Below are 26,775 nucleotides of genomic sequence, written 5' to 3' on the forward strand. Positions count from 1 at the left end.
ACCTTTACAACTTCTTGACTATCCCTTGAATCTGAAGCAAGAACATTCTACATCCTTGACGTGGTCGCAGTTATCAACCACTTCTAGCGTGTATCAGGTAATCTTACTAGGCTAATCCGCTACATACTTGTTTTATGCATGGCAAGTAATAGTTACTGCTTTCCAATTGATATACACCTTAGTTATCGTCCACTGGTGTTTGTTTCCATTTATAATTAGTGTTATCCATTCTAATGCAAGTACTGTCTTTCAGGGAGATGCTGAAGCGTCCGCCACATCTACAACGTTTCTAGATGATCCTCACCAGCAGGAGGTATGGATACTGACAGCTCCATCGAGCGTCATCATCAGAGCTGGAATTCCTGTCGTTTGATTGTTCTACACAATGTTTCATTCGTGGTTATCCGTTGATATGTACCTGTGCTGTCGACCCCAGGTGTATGTTATGTTTTCACAATTGTAAACCTCACTAATGCAAGTACTATGTTTCAGGCAGTTGATGGAGCGTCAACCCCCGCACTTGAGGTAGAGCCTGACATTCAAGTATACGAATCGGCGCAAGAGCTTTCGGAAGTGCGCACTACTAAGTGCTGTGTTTCAGGGAGACGACGAAGCTTCCACCACAATCACACATCTCATTTAGATGATGCAGATGTAAAGGAATTGTTGAAATAAGTCGATGAAATGTGATCATATTTTGATTTTCCTTGATTCTTTTGGACAATGCATCTTTCGCGGTTATCTCTTTATATGTACCTGTGCCGTCGACCCCAAGTGTGTGTTGTGTTTCCAATATTGAAAAGCATACTAATCCAAGTACTGTGTTTCAGGGAGACGACGGAGCTTCCACCACAATCACAACATCTTATTGAGATGATGCAGATGTAAAGGAATTGTTGAAATAAGTCGATGAAATGTGATCATATTTTGATTTTCCTTGATTCTTTTGGACAATGCATCTTTCGCGGTTATCTCTTTATATGTACCTGTGCCGTCGACCCCAAGTGTGTGTTGTGTTTCCAATATTGAAAAGCATACTAATCCAAGTACTGTGTTTCAGGGAGATGCGGATGCCTCCTCTCCAATACAACCATTCATGGCAGTCCATTCAGAGCCAGAGGTATGGATACTAACAGTTCCATCGAAATAGATAATCACTGGTCGAATACTTGTCGTTTGATTGTTGCACAAAATGTTTGAATCGTATTTGGCTATTGAGATGTACCTGTGTGTTCGTCCTCGGGTGTTTTATGCTAACAATATTTTGATACATAGTAATGAAAGTACTATGTTTCAGGGAGACGAAGGAGCCTCATTCCTTGCTGGCTATGCGGATACAGAAAATATAGTCCTTGCAGCACAAGAGGAAGGGAGGACATGCGGAAACGAATCGGAGCTACAGCGTACAGCGTGCAGATGTTGAAGGTCGAGTCAAAAAAGTTGCAAAGAAAAAAAAAACAAAAAAAGGTTAGTTACAAACAGTTAATAACTTTTAAAAAATGTATGTGGTGGGGACTATTTTATGTTTTTTTCCAGTCAATTCTACTACACTCCATCTTGTGTTTAAACTGAACATCCCTTTTCCAATCTCTCCTCCAGTTACCCGTGGGCGTCAGAACTATACACACACAGACAGTGAAGCGAATGAGAGATGTGGCTTGCCAGACCATGTACACTATGGAGGAACTATTAATTGAGGCGAGGCGTGTTCAGGCGCGAGATGCTCATGTCCAATGGCCAGAACATGAATTAGCTCTGTTTGGAGACTACAGCAAAGTTGCATTGGACCATAGCTACTGTGCGACCGGACCACCACAAGAAGAGGTTATTGAATGTATTGGAGATAGCTCTGAAGTAGTTGCAGATCAATTTACACAATCTACACCAGCCAAAAAATTGCCACCAAAAAACATGTCGACATTGTTGTGTTCTCCCATCAATGTTGAATTAGCAGATGTTGAAATGAGAGAGAATGAACCAGCCGCAGCATCCAGACGCAACAATACTTGATAGCAGCGATATTACTTTCCAATGTGTTGACATCTCCACAACGTCAAAGGCCGAAACAACGTTGACGCAGGATGACAGTCTAATGAAAGAGAGCAAATACATTGTATTCGACAGTTGCTTGATGGAAATTATAAGTATGCTGAAATGTGTGCATTCCGTTAGAGGGAAAGTATGTGGGAAGCCATTGATTAATGTGACTCGTAAAATGAAAGGCAGTAACGTCAAAATAAATGCCGCCTGTAGATTAAATCATAGGTTCTCATGGTCTGCACAACCAATGCTGGGGAAAATGCCAGCAGGCAATTTACTGTGTGCAGCTGCTTTACTTTTTAGTGGCTCCAGTTTTAGAAAGTTAGAGGCTTTCTTTTAGTTTGTGGGACTCCATTTCATTTCTAGTGCGCTGTACTACACATACCAACATGATTATCTGTTTCCGGCCATTAGTGATGCTTGGAGAATTGAACAATTGTCTCTAGCAAGTACATTCGAAGGCAAACGATTCAGGCTAGCCGGCGATGGACAGTGCGATAGCCCTGGATTTTCTGCCAAGTACTCCACCTACCACTTTCAGGACATGGATAGTAAGAAAATTGTGAGTTCGGAGGTCGTGCAGGTAACACAATGTACATCCTCAGTGGCCATGGAGAAACTAGGATTTATAAAATCAGTGGAAGATCTACAATCGAGGGGGATGCACATCGACCTCATAGCCACGGATAGACACGTTTCAATTGCCAAGACAATGAGAGAGCAGTTCCCACATATTAAACATCAATTTGACGTATGGCATCTTGCTAAATCAATCAATAAGAAAATCTCGGCTGCAGGGAAAAAAAAAGGTTTCGAAAGTATTTTGCAGTGGTCACATTCTATCACCAACCATCTTTGGTGGAGCTCAAAAACTTGCGAGGGGTCAGTGGAAATACTACTTGAAAAATGGCGGTCACTGATGCACCACTGTACCAACGTTCACCGCTGGACAGCAAATGAACATTTCCACCAATGTGAACATGGCCCTTTGTCCCCAGAGGAGGCACGGAAGAAGAAGTGGTTGATTCCATCATCACCGACACACAAAGCCATTGACAAGATTGTTTTCGACACAATTCTATCAAGAGATTTGAGAGGACTGACAGAATTCTGTCACACAGGAGATTTGGAGGTGTTCCACAATATGTGCCTAAAGTACAGGCCAAAGCGCTTCCATTTTAGCTTTCGGGGCATGAAACATCACACTCTACTAGCGGTCTTGGCCCATAACAGCAATGACGGACGTGAACAATCTAGGACTAGGGGTAAAGTAAGGATGCCTCGCTACACCAAGGTGTTTTCAAAACGAAGTAAGCAATGGGTGATCAAACCAGTCTATGATGAAATGCAGTTCGACTTTGTGAAAGGCCTTATTGTTGCTGTGTTAGAGAAGCACAGATATGGAATTTTGGACGTTTCAATACAGAGCAGTGATCCATTGCCACCAAACATTGCGACTGTGCCATGCCCACCCGATGCACAGCTGATTGTAAAGTACAAATCGCGGTTTAAATAATTGCAATAGGATTGTATTTTTGTAAATAAATGTTATTGTACAGTGTACCAGTAAACCTAACCCCCAACTTCACCATCATGGGTGGCGAAGAAGCTGGGTGTCATCTTTGAATTCTCTATATTCACCTCACATATGTGTATGTATATATTTTTCTCATGTCTCATCTCATGTAAATGTAAATGCTGCGCACTGTTAATGGAGGGGAGGCTTGCGTATTGCAAATAATAAAACAAACAAACAAACAATAAATCTCACTTTTAACTCAACTCCTGTGGTACTTTATACTTTCCCTGACCTTCCGCAAAAAATGAAATGTCTCAATTTGGGCTGCAAAGCTTGCAGACAAAGGGGACAAAATTGGGGCACTTAGAACGCGCCAGCCAAGCAGGCCGTGGCATTTGGGAGAGAAGGCAGTTTGCATTTGCACATTGAGGCGCACTACATAGACGGATTCTAAACTTCAAGTTCTCATAGATGCTATACTACGTGATGTTGCAAATAAAGAATGCGAAGGACAGTGCACAGATGAGGCCCACAAGTCGCACTGGAAGTATAAGGGTCTATTGTTTTTTGACCTTGAGACAGGGACCATGCCGAAAGAACTACATTTGAAGGGAGTGCGCAATAACGTAAGAGACGATAAGGCAGAAAATTCAGAAACTAGACCGAGTTTCAGTTTTAGGTCAGTATACGAAAAATCATTGTTAAGAGCACGGTCCGTTTTACAGACTGCATTACGAAGAGACACAATGGAAATTTCAAATATAATGTAAGTAAATCTTTACACGCTTTTATACCGGAATGAAGATTTAATGAAAGGATGCATGAATAAATGAATGAATGAAGACTGTAAAAGATGTTAAAACTGTTCGTAGTGGGCACATGGGCATGCAGGTTCACTGGTCTCACCGATCTCGCTCCTTGGCCCAGCCACTTTTCCCTGCACTACGGGACTGTCTCAGTATCCTTCAGCCCCTTGTCCCAGCATTTACCTTGCACTTGCCACCAGCTGGCCCTATTATTTAATTTGTATTCAACTATCCTTGTACAGCCCATCCCCATGCGCGATCAGAAAGACACCTGGCCTAGTAGGATCGTTGTCTGTCTGCCCTTGTTCCCCACCTGCCTCGTCACGCCTAGAAACACTTGAGTATACGCGCGTTACAAATGCCATATCATATATCATATCATTCCTCATGCATGTAGACTGTCGTTTATCATTGTGTGTTGCCCTCGATTTATCTCGTTACTTTTCGCATTTATGTTAGAGAAGAACATAATCCATTGAACTACCCTTGCAAGCAAATAGTTTCTGATCGGCCGTAATAAATGAAATGAGTAATATTAATGAAGTTCGGCTAGCGAGACTAATTATCATTTTTTTGTTTTCATAACAGGTATTTGATCCCTTTCTGCAACTGCCACCTGTTTGAGACACCGGCGGACGGATTCTTCAGCAGACACCTGCAGCTTCGTGTCAACAACTGGAGCACGATCACCATATTATGGGACGATCGCCAAGGGCCCACATGCCCTTACGCTGTACTAGTGGCTAGAAGTAACATAACAAACTTTAGGCTGGACTAGTGCCTAGTTGATGGAACAGCCTTGCAGTTCACCGTGCTTCCAAAAGTGAACGGAACAGTTATTGCGGATACAGATAAAAGAAAATAAATGGCTTCCGGAGTTCATATGAATATTCTCTAAACATTTGATGCCAAATAAATGTACTTTACCAAATGTATCGTGTTGCTGCTTCATTGTAAAGTACAGTTTCATATTCCGAATTGTGGCGCGCTGTGTTTTGAGTTGATCTGTGTCGGTTTCCGGGTTCTGTGTGGAGTCGCGCAGAAGACGACTGGGCGCGTTTGCCTACGCAGCACAGTAACGTCACGGGGAGAGGCGGGGAATATGAATGTTTTGATAATGTCAGGCTCAGGGGCGGGGGAATTGATTTAGTGCCGCAAAAGCAGGTCAGCCAGGGCAATCGGGGAAAAGATAGGATTATCAGAAAATGGCGGCTCACAGGTGCTTGTTTTCGCGTGCGTTTAATGGACGAAAACTCGGGTAAGGTCCATAGGAAAGTTTTCTAAAATCGAGCCACTTAGCCTTAAAAAAACATGGCCGACCTATAGGGACAATAACATTTTTTACTAGAGTATGCCTTTAATGCATTAAGTTCTGAACGGCTGAGATTCTTAAACGGCTGGTGGTTTTTCCTTTTCAAGTTTTTCAATTTCTCTGAGGACATTTTTTTCAAAAATCATAGATTCGGGAGGATAGGAATGGCTAGGTGGACAAAAATGTGAGGGATTTTTTTAAGCCAGTGTAATTTTTAATGTATGGGGACGTCATATCAATCGCGGTTTCCGAAAAAAATTCTTTGAGATGTATCAGGTCGATCTCTGGAAAACCCCATTCTGCGAAGATGTTGGACACAATGTCTTCGTGCAGCCGCCATTCGTATTCTTCTGGCAGAGGAAAATCTCTGCTGAGTACGTATGCCAGAAGATCGAGTTCCCCTGGAAAATGTAGGGACAGCAAAAACATCTTGTGTTTGAGAGCCCATATCCAAATGTTTTGGGACAGCTTGGGTAGCCCTGGGGATTGAGTGCCCCCCCGTTTGTTCAGGTAATACATTGCTGTAGTGCTGTCGGTTAGGATCAGCACTGTTTTCCCTTGCAGTTGCACCTGAAAGGCTTTCAATGCTTTGAACACCGCTGGTAGCTCCAGTAAGTTTATATGGTTGGACGCTACTTGAGGGGACCACACTCCGTGTGCTGTCTGCTGAAGCAGGTGAGCCCCCCACCCTGTGAGAGATGCGTCTGTCGTGAGAGTGGCTTCCACTGCAGGTGTGGTGAAGGTCTTCCCCTTCAAGAGATTTTCTCTTGACCACCACTGCAGAGAGAGAACGAGGGCTGGCGAGACAACTAACAGATCTTCCCATTGTCCGCTGGCCTGACACCACTGGCTGTTGAGCCACTCTTGCATGCCGCGCGTGGGGAACCAAGTATATACATGACGCCATCATCCCTAGCAAATGCATCGCTTTGCGTACCGTCACCTCCTGACTGGCTACATATTGAGGAATCTGAGAGAGCATGTTCTGAATCCTCTCGCTGGAGGGGGAAGACAAGGCCGTCTTCCGTCCGAATTAACACTCCCAGAAATTGTTTTACTTGGCTGGGGACTAAGCTGGATTTCTTTCCGTAGATTGAAAAACCCAGGCAGAAGAGGAGATGTACTGTTTTTTGGGTGTTCGAAAAACAAGCATCGAACGAGTCCCCCGTAATGAGCCAGTCGTCGAGGTAAGGGTAAACTGGGACTGAGTCTGCGCACGTGTGCAGCTGCCACTGCCAGGACTTTGGCAAACACCCTTGGTGCCGAGGTGATGCCGAAGGGGAGTACTTTGAACTGGTAGGGTTTGTCCTGGATCATGGACCTTAGGTATTTTCTGTGCGTTGGCAACATTGAAATATGAAAGTATGCATCTTTCATATCCAATGTTGCCATGAAGTCCCCCTGTTTCAGCAATGGGATCACCTGCTGCAGTGTTACCATGCGAAACTTCTGGGGTTTTATCAATTTGTTTGCTGGGCGCAGATCCAGAACAGGACGCATGGTGAGATCCTTTTTGGGTACAAGGCAGTACACTGAATAAATACCCTTGTTTACCTGAAGAATAGGGACGGCTTCTGTGTTGTCCTTTCCCAGCAGTGCTTCCACCTCTTGAATCAGGATCTCCAGATGGTCCGGGGAAAGGGGCCGTCAGCGTGGCGGTCTGAACTGTGGAGGTCGGGCGAATTCCACGCAATAACAGTGGGCGACCGTCTTTAAGACCCACTGGTCAGAAGTTATCCCCTCCCATCCCTTGAGGAAAGAAGTTAATCGCCCCCCGACTGGGGAGACATGGGAGGGGACATGGACTTGGTGGTCATTTCTGACCAGAGGCTGTGGCTCCTCTGGGATTGGGGCCTCTGCCTCTACCTTTGCCGCGTTTCTGACCCCTTGAGGGGTAGTAAGTAGGGCTTCCGGATGCTTCATTCGTGTTGAAGTTACCCGTGCCGTAGTTGTTCTGACCGGCACAGGCTTGTCCTCGAAAGGAGCGCTGAGAATTGTTATCCCTCTGAGAGGAGGGTTTTTGTGTAATTTGGTGCAAAGACCTAATAGTCTCATGCTCCTTCTTGGCCGTCTCCAACGCTTCATCAACTGCTTTCCCGAAGAGGTTAGTCTCCTCAATGGGTTTATTAATGAGGGAGGCCTGAGTCTCAAGTCTGAAACCCGATGTACGCAGCCATGCTCGTCTTTTCAGAAGAGTACCGTGTGCAAGAGACCTGCCTGCTGTTTCTGCAGTGTCCAGGGTGTTCTTCTCCACATTCTGGTTAACCAGTTTTCCCTCCTAAACAATGGCGAGAAGCTTTGTTCTGGCGGGTTCAGGAACCCCTGGAGGCCTTCTTGGAGTAAGTTCCATTGGGCATCAGCATAGCTTGCTAATAACGTAGTATTATTAGCAACCCTAATGGTGTATGCAGCTGCTGATGTGACACGCTTGCCCAGGGCATAAACCCTTTTAGACTCCTTGTCCGGTGGTGATTCTCCCGTGGCAAGAGGTACCCCTGCCCTCTTTTGAGTGGTAGTCACTACCAGCGAGTCTGGGATGGCGTGTCCTTTGATATAGAGAGGGTCGGTAGAAGGCCGAAATAATATTTCGACTCTCGGGTTCACTGCCCGTGTCTGAGCAGGTGTGACCAAAGAGGGAGCTACCCGTCTCTTAACAGAGTTAAGGAGAGGGATGGATTGACTCGCTGGAGGTTTTTCTTTAATAATATCCTCCACGAAATCATGCTCTGGTACCGCCTCTTGAGTGGCAATTTCGAAGAATTCTGCAGCTTTTTTTCAACATGGAGTTGAAAACCATTTGGTCATCCACAGGGGAGGCCTGGCAAGCTGGGGTGGACGGAGGAGAATCTAAGCACAAAATATCAGAGTCCTGATCTTGTTGTGTCCAAGGGTTTTCACCTTCCTGCTGGATTGCCTCCCAGTTGTCCGTCGTACCCTGTTGATCCTCCTCATAGTTTGAGAAAGGAAGCTTCCTCTTCTTCATTATAGATGTCTCTATAAGTATCCATATGGATCATGTCTTCTTGTTGGAAAACCTGAGACTGATCTACTTGAATTTGGGGGTTATGGTCTACCCGAGCCCTTTTCGGGGGCGGATGATCAGAAGAACTGATAATCCGTGCCAGCCGATCCATACAACCCTCAAATTTTTCTGTAGTCCATGTAGAGGACTCAAACGGGCCGGCGGGAGGCGAAGTGACGACGGGAACCTCTAAGGGTGTCGGAGAGAGTCTCTTGACTATCCACATAGATATCATCGGAATCGGGAATCCAATCCGCCGAAATCTTTTCCGCGGATTGACCCATAACCTTCGGTGGAATCGGAATAAGGCCTACCGCTGCTACGATTCTTCCGATGCTACTTTGGATAGTCGCCGAATCATTGTGAGACAAAAGCTCCGATGATTTGTCGGTAGTAGAAATACTGTCCGTGCCACTAGGAGGCTTAGCGGATGGGTTCCCGGGTAGAGGCCTAGACGTAGTTTTCGGGCCTACTGAGGCCTTGGAACTCATCGAAGCGTCGGACTCCCAATTTCGACGCGTGTAGGTTTAGGTGTAGAGCCCTTGGTTTGTCTAGATTGCCCAGTCACCATGCGCTGCTGCTAATGCGGGGACGGCCTTGGATCAGAGCTATCTGAGGGAACCGGCGAAGACTTCGGCAGCCCCGTTGGCGCTTTCGCTTTATTCAACGAAGGCGTCGAAATTGGCGTAGGGGTTGTGTGTTTAGTGTGATGCGTGTGTACTCCCCCGACGCCGGGTGTGGTCCCTGTAGCAAGACCAGAGTCGAGCCTGGACGTTTGGTCATCCGAAGTACCCCCGTCACTTTCAGCTGGTGTAGCGGTTGGGGAGGGGGGGGGGGGGGGGGCTCCACGCGTGACATACCGTACGCGGCCCACCGCTTTACACGGCGCTCGTTAAAGGTCTTAGGCCGAAGGAGTTTGCACGCCGCACACCGCTTCTCGTCATGCTCTAGGGGGAGATAGGCGTTACACGTCCTGTGTTCGTCCTTCCAAGGATATCTGACCCTACACTTAGGGCAGAATCTAAAAGGAGTCCTTTCCATAGCAAAAGGGAAGGATGACCAGACCGGAGGGGAATGGAGGAAAGTCATACTAAACAATATGGCCACCCCGACCCCACTCTCCCTACTGTATAGGTCGGCCAGAGGGCCGACCACGTGAACGATCCGGCTGCCGGATCTTAGGCGCCGAAATCCACAGCCGTAGACGATTCCCCCCGTAGTCTTCGTCAAAGATGTTGTTATTGGCGAAGTGACTTAACGGGGAGTAAACCGACAATTTGGTAAGATAAACAATGTCTCTGGTAAGAGCTCCGGTATAGGGCAACCAGTTATCTGGGCAGAAAAAAAACAATCTGAGGGACCTCGGCGAGTGAGGGATTTTGGGTACTACACACGTCACGATAGGGATAGTGTTACAGACACACCTATGCCAACGTCCCCTTTCGGTCCCCGAAAGACAAGATGCAATAGTCTGCGGTTACCACTGGATGTCGGACCATATGCACAGCATGCGATTCTAAGCAGATTAACAAGCATCAGAAATCATTGGTATGACCTCAAAGCGCGGGTAAGTTGAACGCCCTCGGGAACCGTAGTTCTGGTCAGGGGAGAGAGAGAGAGAGAAAAAGAGAAAAAGAGAGAGAAAAAGAGAAAAAGAGAAAAAGAAAGAGAGAAAAAGAGAGAAAGAGAGAGAAAGAGAGAGAGAAAGAGAGAGAAAGAGAGAGAAAGAGAGAGAAAGAGAGAGAAAGAGAGAGAAAGAGAGAGAAAGAGAGAGGGAGAGAGAAAAGACTGGGCTCTGGCTGCGTTAGGCCTAAAAGGACGCATATGTGAGCAACTATGCCGGAACGTGCTTTGCTAGCTGTGTTCTATTAGGGTGATGAGGTGTTCATGGGGTTGTATTCGTATGTGAACAGCTGGGCCGAATTAATCAGGGGTATAGCTGTGTTCTAGTTGAATGATGGTGTATAGTAGAGAGTAAGCGTCGTGATGTGATATGATGAGTATCTGTAGCCTGACATCAGGCACGTAAACAGGATGGCAGGGAACAGAGCGACACAAAGACAGGGGGCTGGGCTTACAGCAACAGGAGGGGGGATACGGATATATAGCAACAGCATGGGGAACAGGAAAGCCGGGTACACAGTGATACACGTGTGGGGCATGTTTAACATTTACATTTCTATCCAGCTGCCAATCAGGCTAATGTTCATAGCTCCACTCAAGTATGGGACATGCCAACATTTGCATTTCTATCTAGAAGCGACTCAGGCTAGCCTTCACAATCCTGTCACGGTCTGGAGCAGGCTAATGTTCACAATTCTAACTAAGTGCGGCATTGCTAACATTCACAATCCTATCTAGATGTGATGCGATGCAGGCTAATGTTCACAAATCATGCTAAGTGCGGAATTGCTAATATTCACAATCCTGTCTGTCAGGCGCAGGCTAATGTTCACAATTCTCTCTAAACGATGGACAGCTTAACATTCACATTGCTGACTAGATCTGGCGCTGGCTTATGTTCACAATTGTGACCAAGTGCGGCATTGATAACATTCATAATCCTGTCTGGGTCTGGTGCAGGCTAATGCTCACAAATCATGCTAAGTGCGGCATTGCTAACATTCACAATCCTATCTAGACGCGACGCAGGCTAGTGTTCACAAATCATGTTAAGTGTGGTATTGCTAACATTCACAATCCTATCTAGTTGCGACACAGGCTAGTGTTCACAGTTCATGTTAGATGTGGCCTTGCTAACATTCACAATCCTATCTAGATGCGACGCAGGCTAATGTTCACAATTCATGTGAAGTGTGGCATTGCTAACATTCACAATCATGTCTAGACGCGACGCAGGCTAATGCTCACAATTCTAACTGAGTGGGGCATTGCCAATATTCATAATTCATAATCCTGTCCGGGTCCGGCGCAGGCTGATGTTCACAATTCTAACTGAGTGGGGCAGGCATTGCCAATATTCATAATCCTGTCCGGGTCCGGCGCAGGCTGATGTTCACAATTCTCTCTAAAAGATGGACAGCTTAACATTCACAATCCTGTTTGGGTCTGACGAAGGCTAATGTTCACAACTCTAAGTGCGGCATTGCTAATATTCACAATCCTATCTAGATGCGACGAAGGCTAATATTCACATGTGGGGGGGGGGGTAATGTTGAGTGGCAGGGTTTTCCAGAGTAGAGTAATTGCTCTACTCCCCACCCGTGCCACACTTACTTTGGGAGCTGCTGTTGGTTGATGACTGGCCACTGGCTTCCCCTGCTGACACCTGCAGACACAATCTGGAGCCGCCTCTGTGGGAGCCGCCTGTTGCCTTGGGGTCCTTAGCCGCAGGGGCTGCCGGGCAGAAGGCTGCCCAGGGAAGGTCAGTTATGACCAGGTGGAAGTACCAATCAGGGGACGTGGGGGGGTTGGGAGGGACTGGAAATGGGAGGGACTGGAAAAAGGCCAGACACAAAGGACTACAACCCACGGACTGCACCCTCTGGATGCAGGCCAGCACAGAAAAACAGGGTCAAAGGCCACAAAAACACTAGACAAAACCACCAGATTAGCACACAGTGCTCACCAAAAACTATTGAAAAAACAATCCTAAACCACAGCACCCCAGCATCTTACTACCGATGACTGATGAACCTATCCCTAAACACAGGAATAGTACCAAAATCTTTCAAATCAGCATGCATCAAGCCACTCCTAAAAACAAAACAGGTAGCACGGAAGACCCCACCAATTACAGACATATATCCAATCTACCATACACGACAAAGCTACTGAAGACTACATATACAAAATCTTACTTAACCATGTAGAAACAAACGGAATACTCGACCACTCGCCACTCGCCTTCAGACCGATGACAGGAACAGAATCAGCATTTCTATCCATATGGGATGACCTAAAAATAAATGCAGAAAACAGTACACCATCTGCCCTCATACTACTGGACATATCAGCCGCTTTCGACACAATCAGACACACAACACTAATTGAAAGGCTGGCTGGAGGAATGCGGTGTAAAAAACTGCTTTAGAATGGCTAAAATCTTTCCTCACTAACCGAACTGCAAAAACTTTTACCACCATTTCCCTCCAACACAAATCTCCTGCGGCATACCACAAGGCTCTAGCCTCTCCCCACTCCTTTTCAACATCTATATGTCCCCTTTAATGAAAATCATTAGACACCACAGAACTGTGAAGATGATACCCAACTCCATCGACAAGATAGCCACATCCCAAGACCCAAACAATACCCTCAACAATTAACTCACTAACATATGCAAGCTGGATCACAACCAACAACCTCAAGCTAAACATGACCAAAACAGACAATGATCGTAACACAACAGACACAACTGACCTGGCATAGGAATTCAACTGGGAGCATCAGCCATGATAAATAAAAAGTCTGGCAATACTCCTGGACAACGGACTCTCACTAGAACCACAAGTCAACGCTATAGCAAAGAAATGTTTCTAGCCCCTGCGACTACTTATGGGGATCCCCCCCTACCTCTCCTTCCCACACAAAACCCTCGCAATCATCTCACTAATATTATCAAGAATCAACTATGTGAACAGCTTCTACCTTGGAATACCGGAACGGCTCACTACAGCCCATCCAAAACACGGCAGCAAGTTTACTCCTGAGACTAAACAGAAGAGGCCACAACAGCCCAGCCTTGAGAAGCCCACACTGGCTGCCAGTAAAAAACAAAAAACACATTAACTTCAAAGCCCTCTGCATCGCCCACAAATCACTACACGGACAAGGAGCCACATTCCTCAAAGTTAAGATCAACCGCTTCCAACCAGGAAGCAACCCAAGATCAAGTGACGACCTCCAAATCGAAACAATAAACAAAAAGGAACTTTGGAGGAACCGCATTCTCACATCTCATTGCCAGTCTATGAAACTGAATCCCGAAGGAGATACAAATGACAGAAGACTACCTCCCCTTCAGAAAAAGACTGAAAACCTGGCCAGTCAACTCACAGTGACTAACATAAAATGGCCACCGCCAGTAATATCACTGAGGACCTGAAATAATCCAATGACAGTACAGAGTCTGAAACCAACTATTAAACAACACACTGTAACAACCACTAACCTCCCCTGCTCCTCGCTCCTCTCCAGCATAGCCCACACATACATCACACGATCCAACGGATCAGTTTCACCTCACACACACACACACACACACAAAATAAAAAAGAACACTGCTGGGGGGGCGCTGTTGCGCACGAGAAGAGATGGACGCTCCCATGTGAGCTCTGCAGGCATCCTGGGCCGTAATTTGATTAACATTGCTAATAAACGTCAGTACTGCCTAAAAATCGGCAAGAATGCTCCGCCAGGACAATGGAACACTTCCATGAAGTTTGAACTAAATTGGTACCACGGTTCCTGAGAAACACTGTGCCAGAGGTACCACGTTGCCAGCGAGTGAAGCCAGCTTACACAAGCCGCTGTGCAGGGGGAGGAGCCCAGCGGTGAGAAGACCCAACAGGGCGGCTCGCCTATACACTGAAGAGGGTCGCGGGCGCTCCGAATCTCGTCGAGCGCCTGCTGACCGAATACTTTCGGCACCCAATCAGGAACCGCGGCGGGGCAGAGGAACCCAAGGAACCGCGGCGGGGCAGAGGAACCCAAGGAGCAGTCTAACGAACGGTAGGAGGGGGGGCACAGGTGGAAGCAGAGTAATACCCAGCCTGCCACATACCAACACGGGCCCCTGCGGGCTGTTCCCCGCCCGGCGGCTGCCCCCCTCGCCTTCCCCCTCATCAGAATATGGTGCCACAAGAGGGACCCACCAGAAATCCCCCCACCAACATAAGAGCGCGGCTCCACTTGGCCTGCAGCAGAAAATGTAGATCGAAAGGCGCGGCACGCTAGTGACAGTTACAGGCGCCGAAGGCACGGCCGCTCCCACACGCATCCCCCACTGCACTGGGGGACCACGCACCACCAAAACCCAGGCAGCAAAGCAGGACTACCACAAGCAATGATAATTCTCAGCCTGCACCAGTGAAATAACTAATCGTGATAGAGGCCCACAGGCACTGACAGCCACGTTAATCCCTAGCCTGCGACCATAAACTCAGTGGAAGAAGTCGCAGCGAGCAACACCACAAGGATAAAGAGAGACTACATCCACCTCCATACAGTAACGCGCCACAGGCACTCACGTGTACAGCATACTATACACAGAACCAAGGGGCTCACCCATTATCACTGCAGGAACAAGCCCACCCAGTTCCTGCCGAGCAGCGAATACAGCTAAACCAATGGGATGGCTCCCCCAAGCTGGCTCAACATAACGTACCCGCGCCCATGTCCGGGTAACCATAATCCCAGGATATTTATCCAGTCCCTCCCAACCCCCCACGTCCCCGATTGGTACTTCCACCAGGTCAGAACTGACCTTCCCTGGGCAGCCTTCTGCCCGGCAGCCCCTGCGGCTAAGGACCCCAAGGCAACAGGCGGCTCCCACAGAGACGGCTCCAGATTGTGTCTGCAAGTGTCAGCAGGGGAAGCCAGTGGCCAGTCATCAACCAGCAGCAGCTCCCAAAGTAAGTGTGGCACGGGTGGGGAGTAGAGCAATTACTCTACTCTGGAAAACCCTGCCACTCAACATTACCCCCCCCCCCACATGTGAATATTAGCCTTCGTCGCATCTAGATAGGATTGTGAATATTAGCAATGCCGCACTTAGAGTTGTGAACATTAGCCTGCGTCAGACTGCGATTTCACAGCTGAAGAGAAAGTGTGCAAGCCAAGGCATAGCCTACCTTAATCTACATTGGCGGGGTCTCTATGCATTAAGAGAGAGGGCTCACCCATAGCCACTTCGGAGACACGCTAACCAAAGTGTACACAGGGCAGTGACTACAGAAAAACTGACATAAAGGTCCCGCTGGGCCGTCCTATCCTGAAGGCTTGCACCCTGGTGCAAATAGTTACATTTTCAAGACAGATCACAGTGGGGAGAAAGGGAGCGCACAGAGAACACCCTATCTCTGCCTAAAGCTGCGGAGTCTAACAGACCCACACCATCATCTAGACTACTAGAAATTGCCCCACGGAACCCAACGGGGGGGGGCATCCAGGATACCCCAGATCAGCACGTGACCATCGCACTGCCCCCCCCCCCCCGGCCACTGGCCGCAAAGAACCACAAGATATAACAGCGCCATTGGAGGAGCAAAGTACGATGCCCAATGGCTTCGGCCCCAAGAAAGGGAAGGGAGCCATAGAGAAATACATGACGACAACGAGAAAAGATGCGGACGACACCATGTCCACGGAAAAAGCACCGCAGACATAACCGGCTACAACTCCCCCAGCGATGGACCCACAGGCATTCTTCCAGGCCATGCAGCAGGGATTCACCTCACTAAATGAGAAATTAGACGGGATAACGGCCAATGTCGCCTCCATCAAAACGCAATTTGACAAGACCACAACCCGAATCACAGAAATGGAGACACAAATATCCAACACAGAGGATGGACTGGAAGCGTTAAAGAACACAGTGGCAACTATGGCAAAAGAATTATGAACGGTTAAAATCAAGTGAGAAGATTTAGAAGCTAGGTCCTGATGGGACAACATCTGTATAATTGGTATGACAGAGGAAGCCCTGAAAGGACCCATGGAACAAGCGGTGGGAAAACTCATCTACTGGGGGATCCCGGATGGTCACCCATGTTCCTTGTGGAGCATGCACACAGATCCTTGGCACCACGACCCAAGCCTGGAGCATACCCGGGCCCATCATAGCGCACTTGATGAATTACAGAGATAGAGACTTGGTGTTGAAAATTGCCAGAGAAACAAGAACTGAGATGGGAGGCCAATACTGTCCGCATCTTCGCAGACTATACATTAGCAGTACAACAAAAAAGACGTCTATTTACAGGGGTCAAGAAGCTACTACGCGAATGACACGTTCCCTATGCCATGCTATACCCAGCTAGGCTAAACATACAACACCAGAACAAAACCTACTTATTCACATTTCCTGAGGAGGCGGCAAACTTTGTGAAGACACATATCACCCTGCCAACTCACCAACCGAGAACTGAAGAGGACTCTTAAAGTTGTGTGACCCTACAACGAGGAACAAACAAGAGGAAGGATCGATGACGTGAAAACTGAGGCCCCGCCCCTCCCGGGGGAGCCCCATAAAGAAAAAAGGCAAGGCCAATTCAGTCCACCTACGATAGAGAAATGAGCACCCTTTTTGTTCATGATGAGTTAGAGCAACAACACACAGAACTGGCCGTGACGTAAGAGAACATAAGAACCGCCGGCCTGGGCTGTCGCTACAGTGCCCCTGTAGCAAGTGCACTACGAGTTAACGGGAAGGGAGAGGGAGGGACATGCAGGCATAGTTAAAGTTCGGGGAACTATGAGGGTGGGGCAGGGCAGCCGGGCGAGTTTGTTGGGGTATAGTTCAGGGGAAGAAGAATATTATAATAAAAAGCACACCGGTAACGAGCACATGCACAGACATGACCACACAGAAAATGGAACACACCGAACAGAAGTACACACATATCCGGGAGAATGGCTGAACCAAGAAACAAAGATATTAAAATGTTAAGCTGGAATGTCCGGGGGCTAGGTTCCCAGATCAAGAGAAGGAAAATTCTAGCATACATTAATAGATTGGGCGCCAAGATAGTCTTCCTGCAGGAAACACATTTAATACATCAGCAAGCCAGAAAATTCACCCCCAATTGGGGAACACATCAATACTACACGTCATACTCTAGCCGGGCGAGAGATGTGGCGAACCTCATACACAAAACCTTGCCATTCGCAAATCTCCACTCTGAATGTGACATAGAGGGCAGATATGTTCTGGTCCATGGCACCCTTCACGACAGAGAGGTGCTGTTACTTAACATATACGGCCCTAACACAGACGACCCTGACTTCTATTCCACTTTATTTGGGAAACTGGCAAAGTTTCCGACGGCCCACCTGATATGCGGCAGCGATATCAACACCATTCTGGGCGTAAACGTAGACCACACGTCGGATCAACCAGGGGCACCGTCTAAATCCGCCCAAACGATACTTACCCATATGTCTGACTTGAACTTAAGAGACGCATGGCGTTCCTTGACCACCACCAAAAGGGCATACACGTTCTACTCGTCCGTGGATGACATGCATTCCAGAATAGACTTGTGGCTAATCGCTAACAAAGCATTAAGCTGGGTTACTGATGCTCAAATACACCCTAGGACATTCTCCAATCATTCACCTATACAGCTAACAGTCCGCATCCCCGATGTAAAAATAGGCAGACCCCCCTGGAGGTTTAAAGCTGCTGCCCTCCACGATTTGGTCTATAAAACGTCATTAGCCCAACATATACGGGAATACTTCTAAATTAATGAGAGCTATGTGTCCAGTCAAGCGGTATTATGGCAAGCATTTAAAGTCTGTATCAGAGGCACTGCAATGTCCACTGAATTCGGAGTCCTTAAAGACATTTGTAGAGACCTAGCCCGCCGAGAGGCAGACATTGCCAATGAACAAACCCAGTGTGCACAGTCACCGTCCCCACAACTAGGGCTACAGATTAAAACTAAACTAGATGAATTTAAAGAAGCGGCTGATCGCGAGATCCGCTACTTCGACAGTCCTGCAGCAGGACGTCGCTATGGGGAGCGAGAGCGCCCTGGGAGACTATTGGCCAGAATGGTGCGAGGAGAGCGGGGTCCAACTACCATCCCATGCATAAAACAAACAGACGGCACTGTGACCACAGACAAACAAAAAGTGATGGGGGCGTTTTATGATTTCTATAAGCGGCTTTACTCTCCTCAGAGTAACGCTACTGACGAGGAAATAGATCAATTTCTCCCTCGCATACCCACAACATTAATAGTAGATGCCACTAGAGTGACTTTTGAAAGCACAATCACAGAGGCAGAGATATCATAAGCCATAAAAATGTTACCCAACGGGAAAACACGGAGGCACCGATGGCCTCTTCGCGGAATTCTACAAAGAATTCAGCCAGCTCCTCGTACCCAGGCTACACGCAGTATGGACAGAGGCTCTAGAAAAAGGGGAATTACCCAAAACCACTAGAGAAGCGGTCATCACCTTGCTGCTTAAGCTGGGGAAGCAACCGGAAGACTGTGGCTCCTACAGACCACTATCATTAATAAACACTGACCCTAAAATCTTTTTAAAAATACTGGCCAACTGGCTAACCCCGCTAATGCCCTATATGGTTCATGAGGATCAAGCGGGATTTGTCACCGGTATATCCACCGCTACAAATATCAGACGCTGTCACAAGATCTTGGCGGCAATACAGGAGAAGACACAGGGGGTGACGGTCTCCCTTTACATGCAAAAGGCATTCGACACAATATACTGGCCCTTTTTGTTCAGGGTATTACAGAACTATGGGTTTGGCCCTAATTTTATTAAGTGGATTAAAATATTATACACACGCCCCTACGCCAGGATAAGTACCAATGGCTCCCTATCAGACGTACTGGCGCTCCGTGGGGGCACCAGGCAGGGATGCCCACTATCACCTCTACTATTCGCATTGGTGATAGAACCCCTGGCGGACATACTCGGGGCTCGCTACAGCGCATACGGGCTGTGGCTCGAAGGCAAACTGGAAATCATCACACTATATGCTGATGACATCTTATTATATCTTAAACACCCAGATTGCACGCTAGGGAAAGTCCTGTCAGAGGTTAAGACCTTCGGCGAATTCTCTGGCCTAACACCAACAAATCCGAAATGTTCCCGCTCACAGAAGCAACGGTTGCACCACGTGAGCTTCACTGCTCAATTGTCCCGCACTATGAACTATAACACCCTGGCCGACAGGCTGGAACGCCCTCCCTATCTCATTGATGGATAGTACCGTCCTTATCAAAATGATAATCCTTCCAAAACTCTTATCTATTCACCACAGTCCCAGTGTGGCCTGGTTGTGCACTGTTTGCCAGAATAAAGAGTGCCTGCACCTCATTCACATGGGGTGGAGGGGGACACTCCAGATTGAGTTGGAGGGTGCTAAATGATCCATATCCACAAGGAGGCCTAGCGGCGCCAGACTTTGAACTCTATTATTTAGCCGCACAAGCGCATTACACCGCCCAATGGGCTACAGACTTCCTCAACCCCAAGGACACACTGAACGACCATCACCAAACAAAACCCACCACACTGCTCCACAATATGACGAAGTCTCGCCCCAAACGTCACAACTCCATTGACTCAACACAGGTCACAACCACAGCTTGGGCCAGAATCACCGAGATATATGGCACAGACAAGCTGTACCACCCGAGCATGCCAATCTGGGGCGACCGCCAAATACCACCCACCTTAGTCAAGGAGGCAGCTGCACACTGGGGCACCAAAGGTATTGTTCAGTGGGGTCAATTGTTCCCAGACAAACGATTTGCGACCTGTGAAATCCTCAAGGATGTAGTGGGCGACGTGGCCAAACCCATGCTATACTATATGCGCATAAAATCATCCCTTGCAAACCTATGGCTCGACTTCCCAGCAGAACCAGTGATAAACCTTGGTCTGGGATATATGTTCACTGCAGAAGAAAGGGAAAATGTCTGCATCCACACTGTACAAGACCATTATTCAGTCTTGCCCACCAGAAGCACAGAACGCCAAAACTAAGTGGGAACAAGATCTGGGACACCAGATAGAGGACTACCAATGGCAACAGATATGCACTCTGACCAAATATATATCATGCAATGCCAGATATAAACTAATTTATTATAAAATTGTCCAGCGAACACATTATACTCCTGCCAAACTGAAACGCATATATCCAACCATAGCAGGTACATGCCCAAGAGGTCATTCCGAAGAAGCAAACATCTTCCATATGCTGTGGGCATGCATAAAACTGAAGGAGTATGGGCGGAGGTTTGCGCAGCCTTAGACGAAATGGCTGATCAACCTATCGAATGGTCACCAATGCTATGCTTATTGGGTGCTACAGGGAAGATGAACCCAACTTGGAGGAAGCTACTGAACTTTAGTTTACTGATAGCTAAAACAGCCATACTGCTGAAGTGGAAATGTTATACCCCGCCAACTAAGCGAGATTGGCATAAAGATATGATATGGACAAGTGACAACAAAGGACTATACATAGACTCAGTACAGCCCACCTCGAGACCCCGAAACATATGGGCCAGATATAGACAATACCTGTCTGACAAAGCTGTAACCGATAACCCAAAATGACAGGAAATGTAAACGATTGTAGTGTGAATGTCTCGTAATTAATGTGAGATGTGTATAAGTCCTACCTGTGTGCAACTATAAATAAAGGTTTAAAAGAAAAAAGAAAAAACTGCCACAAACAAACATCCGAGTCACTGGGCATTGCCCTTCCAGTGCGCACAATCCAAACACATCTAGAAAAAAGAATTGCACAGACACCAGTTTCCCCTGGTTCTACATGCACCAACAGAAAAGCAAACCTCTATCCTACTTCCTCTTCCCTCACTAAGCTACCCAACTCACTTTCTTACAGAACCATGTCAGCACATGGAGACCATGCCAAAGGTAACAGCGCACAGTATGTCAATTGAACAAAGCATAACCCCTCCCAATTAAATAACTCATCAATCCATTCCTTCAGTTCCAAGGGCTTTCCCAAAGCTGTCAATGACGGTCATCTGTTCGTTGGGCCTGCCGGACCGCTTAATTTTTTTTTTTATCCACACATACAGGGAGCCAGAGTCGATGTTTAACCACAAGAAGGAAGGTGTACATGGTTCCATGTGTTAATATCCCCGCAAAAATATTGCGATACAAAATAATCGTCATATTTTTGTGGCTATATTGACCCTGCGGGGGACACCCCTGCAACCCCTGCATCATTTTAAAATATGCGGGGGACACCTCGCCCCCACAAAATACCCTCCACAAAAATATCACCTATGGCGAGACAAACGGCCATATGTACGGCAATATTTTGGGGGGGGTATTTTGTAGGGATACCGGTGTACATAGCCAGCCTCAGGGGTAGCTTGTGGCCTAGCGCACCAGTGTATCATTATGCAGAGACAGAGCTCTTGCCTCATCGTGCAGTGGATAAGGTGGCCTCAGGATAATTCCCGGCAGTCTTAAATTGTTTATGTGTAGGCCTTTGCAAGCGGTCTGGTTGTGCACCATGCTTTTTTGGGGTCAAGCTATACTCTTGGCTAGAAGACTTGGTCTGCCAGAGCGGCACCTTCAGTTTAATCCAGGGGAAAGGTTCAGACAGAAACTTAGCCACAAGGGAGCTCCATTGTAAGAGTTCAGAGAATCAGGTCCAGTACTTCTCTGGGAAGGAGGCATCTTAATGGGGTGCCAGCAAACCAAAGATGCACATGTCTTACACTTTGATATGCAGTCTTTGGAGGCCTGTGGTGGACGATGAAGGAAAAGCCCTACTTACCTTCTGAGGAATTCCGAACTGACTTCACTTAAAGTTTGCCACACAGTGAACAACGCTGAAATCACGTACACTGCTGCACATGTTGCAAGCCATCTAAACCCTATACCAGGGGAATATTGATAAAATTGCAAAAATAATTTAGGGGACTTCAGCATTGCTTCTTGTGTATGCTTTCTGGCCTGTGCACAGGAGAAAGGGAATGACAGATAGGGCCAGGAGCATGAGCAAAGGATGGGACGTTAAGAGGGCATGCTTGTGTTAACACGTTTCTTTCTTCAAATCACAAAGCCACTTTTCGTTATATTATGGTGCTATCCCCTGCTGCGGGAATGTACCCCATAAGTAGGGATACCAATACAATGATACATAGCTATTATGGGTTTGGATCCTCGGTGTTTATTAACTAAAAAAAAATATATGGACTTATTGAAGGGGCTTGTTAAAGAAACAGACATAACAATGTCTTAGAGTGTCTTTGGTGAGGCAATGCTCTGGAATGGAGCCCAGTATGCAGGGCATTTAGTTGTAAGGCCCACAAAATGTATTTCCAACAGCTTTATATGGAAAGAAGATGCATGCAAGATGAAAATGTGTCTCCTGTTGTAGGTCCTGGTTTCAATGCTGAAGGTTAATTAGAAAATGTTTTGGTGGATAAGGATGGGATGATTTTACAATAGGGGAATTCTAGGAGGCAGCTTAGGACTTCACCAGCTTGGAGCTACATAGTAGCATATCGGCCGAAACACATACAATTTGGCTGAGCGCACGATTAGTGGGATGGATGGCGCTCAGTCTGAGGCAGCAGAAATCCTTGCACTGGCAATGATGCAAGATCATCAGATCAATGCAGAAGTTTCTCTGAATCCATTTTTGGTGATTACAATGTCATATCAGCTGCAAATGTAGGCAGTGCCTATGCGTTCAGTGAACCACCTTAGAATTTATGCAGGGCACAGCATCCTGCCTTTTCAATTAAAGTCCTGAATGATGCATCCAAAAGTGGAGAAAACTCCACACTCAAAATATTGGCCAGATTGAGGTGGATCCGACAATGGTGCAGGGGAATTTTCATAAACATGGGTGTTGTGGATTTGTTGAGAAATTCCTTTAAGCGTCAACGAGTGTATAGAGAAATCAACACAGTAGTCTTTTTGGGGGGTTGGGGATTTGCAGTGTTTATTTTCTTTAATTCACCTTCTACTCTACTTTAGAGAATGAACAACACCACTTGAGACAAATGAGGGCTTAGAACGTACACCAAATCAAATTTGCCTTTCAGATGAATGGAAGTATACTACAAACAAGGGCTATTAAAGTACACACGACTAATACAAGTGCCACCTTGCTCTTGGTTTAGGACATTCAACCGGTATGTTACCATGCGTTTCGCTTGAATTATTCACAAAAAGGCAAATTTAAGAAAAACGTACACAGTACATTGCGTCAATCACCTGTCATGGAGTTGATATCTTTCGCGAACTTCTTCCAAAACAATTCTTTTTGGTCCTTCACCTCCAATTAAGAAATTTAAATCTGGATATTTCAGACAAAGTTCTGGGATTATGCCACTGAGCAAGTCAATACCTGAAAACATAAAAAAAAGGAGGGGCTGTTACCAAGCATTATGATATACAAACCCTGGCACAATTCATGGATACCATCACAACAAAAACATGAGCGAAGTCAGGGTTCGAAATTAAGATTGGATATGCAGGAGCTAAAAGTAGCTCCTTGGTATTCAGCATTAACCAGTGATCAGGTGCTACCACTGGGGAACAAGGAGCTAGTACATAGCATTCGCAAGTCTAACTTCCACATAAGATGGAAACCTATATTTGTGCCCATTATTTATGACCCATTATGTTTTAAATGTTGTATAGATGTGTCCCAATATTTATTTATGGATTGTCCCAAATGTACAGTTAAATTCACTTAGGCGTCTGTGTTCGGTATGTAAGGAACTCATGGTGGCAACAGTAAATACAGACACAAGTGAACACAGTTCAAGGGTGTTTATTAAACTGTATAGGTAGATTGGAAAAATATCTAATCCAAACCTAAATCTAAGATGGGAGCAAGCTACGACCATCAAATAATAATAAGGCAGTCCTAGTGGCATCTTGTCAAATAAAAGGGCCTGTAGTAAAAAAAAAAAGAAGAAATATTGCCAATCCTTACAACTAAATATAAAGAGAGTGTGGGATAACGTTCACAAGAAAGAAAGAAGTGTTCACAAATGATAAGTCAGGTCTCCCTTCCCCACGTTTTGAGCACAGGACAAGGCGGGACTCCTGAGCACAGCACACGCTCAAGCTTTTCCAGTACAAGACGACAGTTCTTTTCTACAAAAGGTCTCTTGCCTCCAAGGACCTCATGTATTCAAAATAACAAACAAAAAAAGTTCCTTTCCTTATGTTCGTTGTGTGATGACTTCTCACCCCTGCATCTCCATCTTCCGGGCTCGGACCCACAAAATGTTCCTAGCGATATCAGGATCTTCAGTGGTTAAATCTCTTGTCCCTGAGGGTCTGGTATGTTCAAAATTAACAAAAGTCCTTTCTGATTGTACTTGGGTGATTCTTCACTCCTGGGTCTCCCTCTTCCAGGCTCAGACCCCTCCCGAATATCAGCCTCCCTCCGTCGGGTTCACTACGGCTCCTGTCAACTCAATTTTACTTATGACATTCACAAATCTTAATGTCTTTTTCAAACAGTTCACTGTGGACATCCCTCTGTCGGGTTCACTTGTCAACACACTGTTCATTGGGACTTTAGGCTTCGCCCCTTTCCATCGGCATCCTTCCGTCAGGTTCACTCTTGCCAACACGCAGTTCCTTCTCTTTTCTAACTATGCTGGATTCACTTCCCTTGGGTTTTCAATGGTTTGTCGATCAAAGACTTTAAACTGTACAGGGGATTTAGCTAGTCCCCTGTATGACCACTTTGACCTTTTCCTTGTGGCTCTTTTACGGCCTTCTGGTATCGGTAGTTTCAACAAATGTGTGATCAACCAGAGTTTCTCGAATGAGCACCCACATGGTGCCGGACCCCCCTGCAGCTGGTTTTCCCTTATTGTTAGCAGTTCTTTGAAATTCTCTTATTTTGCCACTTGCAACTTTCGTTCAACACAGTTCGGTTTCACATCAATTCTCCCCTCGACTCATCGGCTGTGATGAACCGCTTGGCTTTTCTGGTCTCTGAAGTCAAGGACGGTACCACGGTAGCAAGCATCTCTACCTGCCTTGTTTAACAGCAGAGGAGGGCTCCGTGTACCGTTGACATCTGCTGCAACACACACTGGCTATTTTTCCTCGGTCCTACGAGTCCTTTCATGGAGGCTTTGTGGGACTGGGTTGGAAAGGGCAAGGTCGCTTCTCTCTTTGTCACCCCTTCGGTTCTCGCTGCCTTTCTCCTCCTCTTCAACTGGCGTACTCAGATAGCTCTCTCGTCGTTCGGTCTGCCTTGCTTGTTGTGGGCTCTCATGCTCCACCTTTGATCCCTGTGGGGGATAGGGAAAGGGGTGTCAGGTGTGTGAGATTCTGGTCAATTGCCTGACCCTTGTGTTGTGACATTTCAGGTAAACGGCTCTGGTGTTAGTCCGTGGTCTTTCGTGGTGTGCGAAAGTGTGCATGTCGGAAAGGGGGTGGGTAGAGTGTCTGAGTATCCTATGTGGTAGGATGGGGAAAAGGTGTTAAAAGAAGGTGGATACCACGTCTCACCCGTCAGGTGTCCCACTTCCACTCAGAGGATCTCCCATCCAGGTGATCCTCCCTCACTGGTCCACCCCCAGGAACTGGATCCAATAGCGATGGCTGTGTCCTGGCCGCCTGAATGACAGATCCCTGGGTACTAGCAAGGGAGACACTTCTAGGTTTCCTCACAGGTATCATATGGCCAGGGGAGCTAATGTAGCTCCTGGTAGCTGTTGGTGACAAGCTAACCAGGCTCTTCTAGGCTACAAGCAGGTGCTAAATAGCTCCCAGCTTCCCTCAATTTGGAACCCTGGAAGAACTAAATTACAACCAGTGTAGAAGGCACTTTGAAACAGAGATACAATTTGTTCATGGATTTTCTCTCTCTGGGACTTTGAATTTGACTCATGGGCAGGGAGAGGGGGGTCTATAAATAACATTTTGAATACTATAGTCGTTCGCCTGCTGGTCTATCCTGCCTCCCCTCCATTCCCAGAGAGGACGGGACTGGTGGGGAGATGTTCTTGGGGCAAGGAGCATCTATAGTTGCAATATGGCTGGCCCCTGGCGTCCTACCCCCACTTACAAGGTCACGCAGGAGACTGTCAGCTAGCACAGGAAAAAAAGGACAATGGTGTGTGCAAGCAAATGGATCTTGGCGAGTACATGCACTTTTCCCTCATGTGTCCCTCCATTTTGCAGAATACCAGAAGCTTGGATGCTCCCTCTCTCCAAGGTTTTTCTTCAGATATTGCAGTGCTTCCTGCTCCATTGTTTCTCTACACAAATCTGGACAACACAGGATGGAAGAGAACTGTGATTTTCTTTAAAGCAACATGGGTTGCATTTATATATGGTGGGTAACAGGTAATGTCCACCCCATCCA

General features: G+C 46.8%; 1 protein-coding gene across 1 annotated transcript in view; it reads right to left on the reverse strand.

Moving 5' to 3' along the window:
- PIGA (phosphatidylinositol glycan anchor biosynthesis class A) overlaps positions 1-26,775 on the reverse strand; it is a 161,396-nt gene that overhangs the window by 111,810 nt on the left and 22,811 nt on the right. The window contains exon 3 of the mRNA XM_069637172.1: positions 23,649-23,781. Within this exon, the coding sequence (XP_069493273.1) occupies positions 23,649-23,781 (133 nt within the window). The remainder of the gene's footprint in view (positions 1-23,648; positions 23,782-26,775) is intronic.

Source organism: Ambystoma mexicanum, chromosome 7p, assembly GCF_040938575.1.
Source record: "Ambystoma mexicanum isolate Mex_15411 chromosome 7p, UKY_AmexF1_1, whole genome shotgun sequence".
Taxonomy (NCBI): Eukaryota; Metazoa; Chordata; class Amphibia; order Caudata; family Ambystomatidae; genus Ambystoma; species Ambystoma mexicanum.